This window comes from Meleagris gallopavo (genome assembly GCF_000146605.3).
Source record: "Meleagris gallopavo isolate NT-WF06-2002-E0010 breed Aviagen turkey brand Nicholas breeding stock chromosome 2 unlocalized genomic scaffold, Turkey_5.1 Chr2_random_deg7180001686753, whole genome shotgun sequence".
Classification (NCBI taxonomy): Eukaryota; Metazoa; Chordata; class Aves; order Galliformes; family Phasianidae; genus Meleagris; species Meleagris gallopavo.
In genome coordinates, this window is record NW_011094135.1 from 625 (window position 1) to 8,253 (window position 7,629).

Genomic DNA, 7,629 nt, shown 5'->3' on the forward strand with positions numbered 1-7,629 from the left:
GTTTTGTAAACTCAGTTCTTCTCATTTTGGAAGTGCTGGTAGCCCTGCTGCAAAAACTTGTGAGAGCTAGCAGACCTTTCCATTTTTGTACTGAATGCTACCAGTACTTATGGATACTTTTAGAAATAAAAAGGACTAAAACTCCAGGAACATATGATTGTGGTGGCTAATAATGTCTAGTAATACCAAACCGTAGTGTGCTTAGTATCCTTACAAGCTTTTGTTAGAGTTGGCTGTTGTCTCATGTAGAAGCATTTAAAAGTGAAAGTGGAAGGCAGTGCAGCAAACTGAATGCAGTTTTAACGTCAAAATGGAAAAATAATGGTATCAAAGCCCAGCTTGCAGTGCTATTGCTCAGGTATCAGAGTGTCATTAGGAGTGTTCACCAGGTCGCCTTGAAATGTTGCTGTGCCATGTAAGACAAGGTTGGTCATTCTCCCTGTGCAAGTTAGGGAAGGAAAAGAAATTTCACCAGTGCACAGACAGTGAAGAATTATACTCTGAACTGCTGGGAATAAGCGGGAGAATGTTTTACAAAATAATCAGTTTATTGTATGATTCAGCAAAGTCTGCAGGCTGAACTGAACTGGATGTGTGAGCTTAAGTTCTCTTGAATTCAGAGAATCTTGAGCTCCATCTTGGAGAAGAGGCAGTTGTAATCAAATGCTGACAAGACCAATGTCCCTTGGTTTTGTGAGGCTATCCAACATTCCCTGTCCAAGTTCACTTGCAAACAATGAAATAATTTCATTACTTCCAGTTGTAACAGCCAAATCATATGCCGATTGTCCTTTTGTATTCTTCTTTTTGATATTTGCATTGCAACTGTAAGTAAAGAATAGATTGTTTTAAGCTTCTTAAATTCATTCCGAGTTACTGGAATTAGCTGAGTTGCTTCTATGTAAGCACTGATGTGGAGTTGCTTAGACTTTCTGGATGCCTCTTCCTGCAAGGCTAGCTGTGAGGGGGCAGCTCTGAGTGTTGGGCAGGCTTTCATCCATCACCATTGGTGGCTAGATCTGTGCAGGTATGCTGGGTGGATGCCCAGCTGCAGCACTTACCGTAACAGGGCTCGGATACATTCCTCTCCCTCCAGTCCAAGCAGAACTGCCTCATGGAGAGCGGTGTTGTTGTGCCTGCACGGAACAAGTCAGCAATGTACTTATTTGCTAAGGAAACCCTGGTATGTAGGGAAATGTTACAACAGATTAAACTAAGGAAAATTAATAGGAATAGAATATACAAGAAGTTGCACTGATTTCTTTTGTGTGCTTCGATGTGGTTTAGTGTATTAAGTGAAGTTGATGGGAAAGAAATTAAATAGAACAGTAGATTTTCTAATTGAAATGATACAGGTACCTTTTTGGTAAAGACCCGAGGCAGGGAACCACAGCTCACTTACAGTCCTGACTGCTGGTCAATGTCAGCGCCTTTCTGTACAAGAAGAGAGATCACTTCTGCATGCCTGTTAAGGACAGCCACCGTCAGAGCAGGTCGGTCCTCACTGTTGGTGCAGTTTGGGTCAGCTCCCTAGAATGTGCAGTAGGAAGGTAAGCTGTTACAAGCCATATTTTTCCACTGTGCTTTAACATTAATGTCAGTTTACACTGGAAAGTGGTCTCTATTTTCAGGACAGAAATATCAAATTGTATTGATTCTTCATGTTCCATCTGAAAACTGTTGTCTCCTAGCTCAGAACCAGAGTATGTGTATATAACAAGGGCAGTCAAAACAGATTCCTGCAGTCAAGCTGCACTTACTATACAGCCAAAAAGCAGAGGATGTGTGCTTTGTTTCTTTTCTGCCTGAAGGACTCTACCCCCAACACTCATTTTTTCTTTCTACGTGGCCTTGTGAAACCTAGAGGAGAATTCCTTATGAACCCGCTAAATTGAAATTTGGGGACAAATAATATAAATGTAAAGTAGACTTTTCTCATTTAAAATGTTTCTTCCACATGAAGATGGTTGTACTGTGAGGAGGCTACCTCCTAAGTGTGAAGTTGAAATCACATGCCAGGCTAATATTCATGCAATAAGTGGTCAAAGATTTGTAAGGTGAAATGGTAACTTACTTCACTAAGTAACTGTTCTATCAAGGTGATTCTTCCTTTCCCATTTGTACCCAATTCATCCAGTAGTTGCTTGGACTCTGGCTGTGGAAATACAGGAAACTGTCGCTAACATTTCACGCAGTGGAAATACAAGTGGGATATCTGCATTTGGGTGATGGTTGGAAAACGCCACAAAATCTTGTTGAGGGAAGACTGCAGTATAGCTGAGCCTGCATTACCTCAGACCCTTCTGTGGGAATTTCTGAATCTGAGCAAATTGGATAACCCAGGCTAATATCTCACTACTGAAGTCTTGATTCTGTAAACAGATCTGCAAATGATTAGCTTTACATCAATACATCTGTCCAGGGCTGGACAGAGATTTTCTCACAACAGTAAAATTAAACACAGCATTAGTTCTTTCCTACAGAATCAAAGTCTGAAGCTTCCAGAACTTGTGGGAGCATGTTACTTAGAAAATGAATAATAATTGCCTTACAGAACTTATTTAACTAAATATTTAGCAACACCGACACCTTTTTCATTTTATTTCTTTCCACCCTTTCACTTTCTTCCCCCCTTTTCAAAAGCCCACTCACTTGACAAATCATTTTTATCTCTGGACTCACATCACAAAGCTTTACATCTTCCACCTATTGAGTAGGCTGAATGATCCAAGCGTAGATAACTGCACATTTCCCTCTTGAAATAATGAATAAAAGAGTAGGCAATGCTTCCTGAGTGCTTGGTCTCCAGTGGAAATAGAGGTTTGCTTCTTGCATTAGAGAATGCCTTAGCTGTCTGACATCTCAGCTTGATGGGAAAACTGAGCTAATTTAAAACTTGTTGCATAGGTCACGTAACCTGTCTTGTTTGCAGTCAGACTTTATACAGCAGCTACAGCACAGCCAAGGGGATGTTCTGTGGGGACTGAGCCAGGAGGCAACATTGAGGGACGATGGTAATGCTTCCATCAAATGTTGCTTTTTAAAAAAAACTATAAGAAATCATTCTGCGACAGTACTTAGGCTTAATGCTGTGTCATTAAGACAGAATGAATCCAAAACCAGGAACAGTCTCATTAAGCTTTTGGTAGGAAGAAAGATTAACCATTTTCAGTTTTGAAATAAATGTCAGCCATCAATTTTCAGGTTTTGAATTAAGTTGGACGTCTGTCTCCTTCCTCCCAACTCCATTTCCCCATGTCAGCTTTCTATTTTTATTCTTGGGTGTCCTTTTTCTTGTTAGTGCTGCTCTATATCTAGTTTTTCCTGTACCAGCAGGAGACACGTACCAGGAGATTATCTTCTTTTTCTGTGAGTGTTCTTGATTTTGTTCTCTTTATTTTGCCTCTTGAATATGAAAGATTATGATCTTCTTTGCCTACCAGAAAGGGAAATGAGCAAACAATTCAAAGCAGAGTCAATATTCTAACAAGAACTCGGGGGAAAAATCTGGAAATAATTGATCCCCAAAATATTTCATTTTGTGCTGAAATCAAAGTGATATTTATCTGTTTTCTACAAGAGAAAGTGATGAAACATTTGTTGCAGATCGGACTGGTTTTAACAAAAGGTTTGCACTCAAGCAGACTTAAAAACTTGCTATTTTGAAATGAAGATTCAGTGAAATATGGAGTTGGAGTGTTTGAGTCTCTTAGCTAGCTGCAGCTATTCATTGAGTTTGACTTGGATTCATTAATTGTTTTGACTAAAAACCTTACCAATTCTTTCAGTGCTTTTTAGTTCCCAAATACTTGAGAACAAGACTAGAGGACGTTGAAAATAAATATGTACATCCAGTATTTTTAAAATATATATACCACTGTGCAGGAGGGCACTGGGAGAATGGAAGTTAAGTGTCTCTGAAAACTAGTCTATTATTAATGTATTTCATCATTTCTTATGTTTGCCAAACATATCAACGCTGAAGTCCCTGGCAGAGCTCAAATGTAGAGATAATATTGGCTCCTATTGGAAAACAATATGCAAAGCATCTGCAGTTTTCATCGCTAGAATAAAAACACTGCTGCAGCCACAGTTCACTGGCCTTTCCAGCTGTTCTCTGGGTATGAGGCAGACCTGTGAGCTTTTGACAGTCTACACTGCAGAAATCACAACTCAAACAGAATTTGACACTTAAAGATCAACTTAAGGTACAGAATGTGCACCTTATATATGTTTGCTTGTCCCAGCGTCTAACATTCTAAGCAGCACTTCCTTATTCTTGACTGCAATATTTATATCACAATGACAGAAGTAAAAACTCTTACCAGAAGTAGGCTGACTGCCATCCTGTTCATCTCTGCCCTCTGTTACGCTGTTCAGGTAATGATTTTTGAACTTGACTGGCTTGGTATGAACACCCTGTAGAATGATCAAGTGTGGGAAGTTAATCAGATTATGCTGTTACAATCTTTGTAGCACAAAAACAGTGGTGTTGCATATTAAAAAAAAAACAAAAACAAAAAACTAGGCTTTTAATATCAGTCTCAGATTACATGATTATCTGTAATTGAACTCTGTTTTCAGGTGTGATAATGCATTGTTTCCTTCTAAACTATGTGATAGTGCCTTCTGATTTAAAGGAGAAAAGAAAAAGTGATACAGCTTCGCTTATTGAAATGAAGATTCTTGTCCAAATGAAAGTGCCTCTGCCAGCTGAAAGATCTGATTAATTCCTCATTTGTGAAATGCAGTGATACAGCTTCTCAGGCACCATTTGGCAAGGAGAGCTCTTCAAGTTCTACACAGGAGACAGAGTCTGAATTTTGAATCCTTGAGATGGCAGATTTCCATCTTTGAAAAGCTGAAAATGAATGTGTAGGTGGTTTTTTTTGTAGCATGGTGATTCTGGAAGTAGGGATTTTGAGGGTTTAATAGTATTACAGGAGATCTGGTAAACGTGATCTCCAAACTACTGAACATTATTAACTGTGTTGCTTAAGAGCACAGTATGCAGACAGAAGGAGGTTCTAAGATAAGGTGCTAAGAGGTGCTAGAATGACTGAATATCATCACTAGAAAGAAAATCATAAATATTAATAGTAAATTAATGAAACGCAAAATGATAGCAATGCGATTGTGAAGTCTGGCTTTATCAGATAAAGATACCTGTTGAACCAGCTCCAAAAGAAAACAAAAAAGATTCCTTTCTCTGAGGTGATAAATTAACATCCTCTGAACAAAATACCTTGTTTAGACCTGAATTTAAAATATATCAGTGTTACCCTGACTGCTCTAGCAATAACTTTACACCAGCTGCCTGACAACAGGCCTCAGCCCCCAAACTGACCTTGTTAATAGCAAGAGCATAATTTAACGTAATAGTGACTTGATGGTCATTCTCATGGATGGCAGCAGAAGTAATCTGCAGGGAAAGAGCAACCAAGCAACTGTTAACATCTCTTAAAAAAAAATACATAACGAGTCATGTCAGTGGGCTGTCAGTATCTATTGTAGAGCCAATACATAAAATCACATTACTTTTATCTGTTTCTAATACTATATGAATGCTTCCCATTTAACTGAGCAAACAAAAGGTGGTATTTTGAGTAGCTGGGAACGTCAGGAAGACTGAAATTCCAAATGTCTGTGTTCCATAAGAGTACAGTCAATTTCAACCTAGATTTTGCAGTTGCATGGCAGGTTGTGTTGTTTAGATTCCTTATGCCAAGAGAAATGACTGCTGCTTTAGCTGTATCAGTCTGTAGAAGTGCTATCTGTCACAAAACATGGGCAACTTTCTGTATCGTTGAGAGAGTACTGCTTACAAAAAGGTCTTGAAGTTATTTATATGTAAGCTCACAGGGGATTATAAAGAATTGAAATGAATCTCATATGGTAATATTGCAGCAGACTGAGAATTCTAAGATAAGGCTGGTTATGTTTCCAATCTGCATTACAACTGAGAAAGGCATTATACTCTGATAGTTGGCATCGACTTTGAATAACTTCTGTTATTTTTGGGGACAGTGGTTTCAACATATTAGAATGACAAAAGCCCAGGAAAGCAGCAGTAGGCAACTCAGGCTTTCCAATGCCTGTAGCAAAGGAAACGAGTTGCACTGGATCTATACCTCACCTGCTGTACCACCTTTATCAAGCAGATATCTTTTATATTTATAGTTGCATTACAGTTTCTGAACATGTTGGTCTACCAAATATGTCTCAGTGGGTATACAGCTCAGGTACAAAATATCTGATGGGTTACTAAACCTTCCAAAAAAAAAAGAACTCTTGCCAAATAACAGATTTCTCACTTCAGTATTCATGAGCTTTTTCTATAGCAATTTCTATGTGCTATACTTACTTTCTTCATTTTTGTGTCATATCAGTCAGGACAGGATAAGATGCATTGAGTTTGAACTGGAACAAGGTCAGACACCGAAAAGTTTTCCAGTAGCTGTGCCAGTTTGAGGAATTCCTAATCATACCTCTGCCTTCATCCCACCTCCATCTGCTTGCTGCCAACTTTCTTTTATACTAGTACTGATGTTTTTTCTTTCCAGATATTTTTTAGCCTAGGTCACTTTGTTGAGCCGAGTGTCATAACCGCTAGCGCATCACCTAGGAACAGTTGTGTTGGCTTCACCTAGGAAAGCCTTCATTCAGAAAGGAAGCAACTCCTTAATCCAGCAGGACTGCCAAAGAAAGCAATACAGTACCACAGCTGAACTGCAATGGATAATTGACTGCAGAAAAGGACCGCCTCAGGCAATTGTGAAATCTCCATTGTTGGTGAGTTTTAAAAGCTTCAAAACAAACATCTGTCAGGCACAGTTTAGGCAGAGTTGAACCTCCCTCAGGACAGGGACTGAATGATCTGTCATTCGAGCTGTGTCATCTAGGACTCTTTAGGAAGATGCTCCAATTTCTATTTTCTTGCTGTTACAATCTGATAATTTTAATGCACTTTGGTGCACTGAAGGCCCTATCTCTGATATGAAAAGAATTCACCGTTCCACTGCTGATACAGTTTATCCTCAAAGTAGGCTATATAACCACAGAGAATTACTGCTATCTGCTGGTGTAACGCAGCTCTGAGCAGGGGCAAGCATATCACCTAAATGCTATTTCTAGTAGGGCTTATTTAACTGAACAACTACATAGATGTCCGTGGCCTCTTTTTGATTGCCTGCTGTGGGATTCTGTAAAAACAGCTGAAGCAAGAGCCTTCTGGCTTCTGTCACTTCTCTTACTGAGGTGAGAGAAGAAAAGAAACTGCTATAGGCAGAAATAAAAATTCAGTGACAGACTAAGTGAAAAATGGAAAACAAAAACAAAAATCTCCACATAGAAATGGGTCAAGGTCTAAAGAGAACTGAGATGCTTACTCCAGTGTTTGTCTACCAGCCAGAATAATCTTTTCATGATGCTTTGGATTGGAAGATATTACTCCTACCTTTCCCATTCGAGGTTCTCCAACCAGTGCTCTGAATTCAAGGTTGTTCTGAGCATAGCTTCTAAGGTGAGCACAAATGTGATCCAACTGTTTTCTCCAGTAGCCTGAGCAGAGAGAGTTAAGCAGGAGAAAAATCCCTGACATTACAATTAGTATTTCATCTACTCATCTGA

General features: G+C 39.1%; 1 protein-coding gene across 2 annotated transcripts; it reads right to left on the bottom strand.

Moving 5' to 3' along the window:
• Positions 1-548: 548 nt before the first annotated feature.
• Positions 549-7,615, bottom strand: LOC104915430 (double zinc ribbon and ankyrin repeat-containing protein 1-like). 2 transcript variants are annotated; one of them, XM_019610758.2, is made up of 8 exons: positions 7,457-7,615; positions 5,348-5,422; positions 4,326-4,419; positions 3,348-3,436; positions 2,075-2,155; positions 1,403-1,530; positions 1,062-1,136; positions 549-825 (listed from the first exon to the last, which is right to left on the bottom strand). In XM_019610758.2, the coding sequence occupies exons 1-8, from the start codon at positions 7,598-7,600 to the stop codon at positions 660-662; spliced, it is 852 nt and encodes a 283-aa protein (XP_019466303.1). In that variant the 5' UTR covers positions 7,601-7,615; the 3' UTR covers positions 549-659. The 2 variants fall into 2 exon arrangements, with proteins under 2 accessions (XP_019466303.1, XP_019466304.1); XM_019610759.2 differs by lacking the exon at positions 5,348-5,422.
• Between the last annotated feature and the right edge of the window lie 14 nt (positions 7,616-7,629).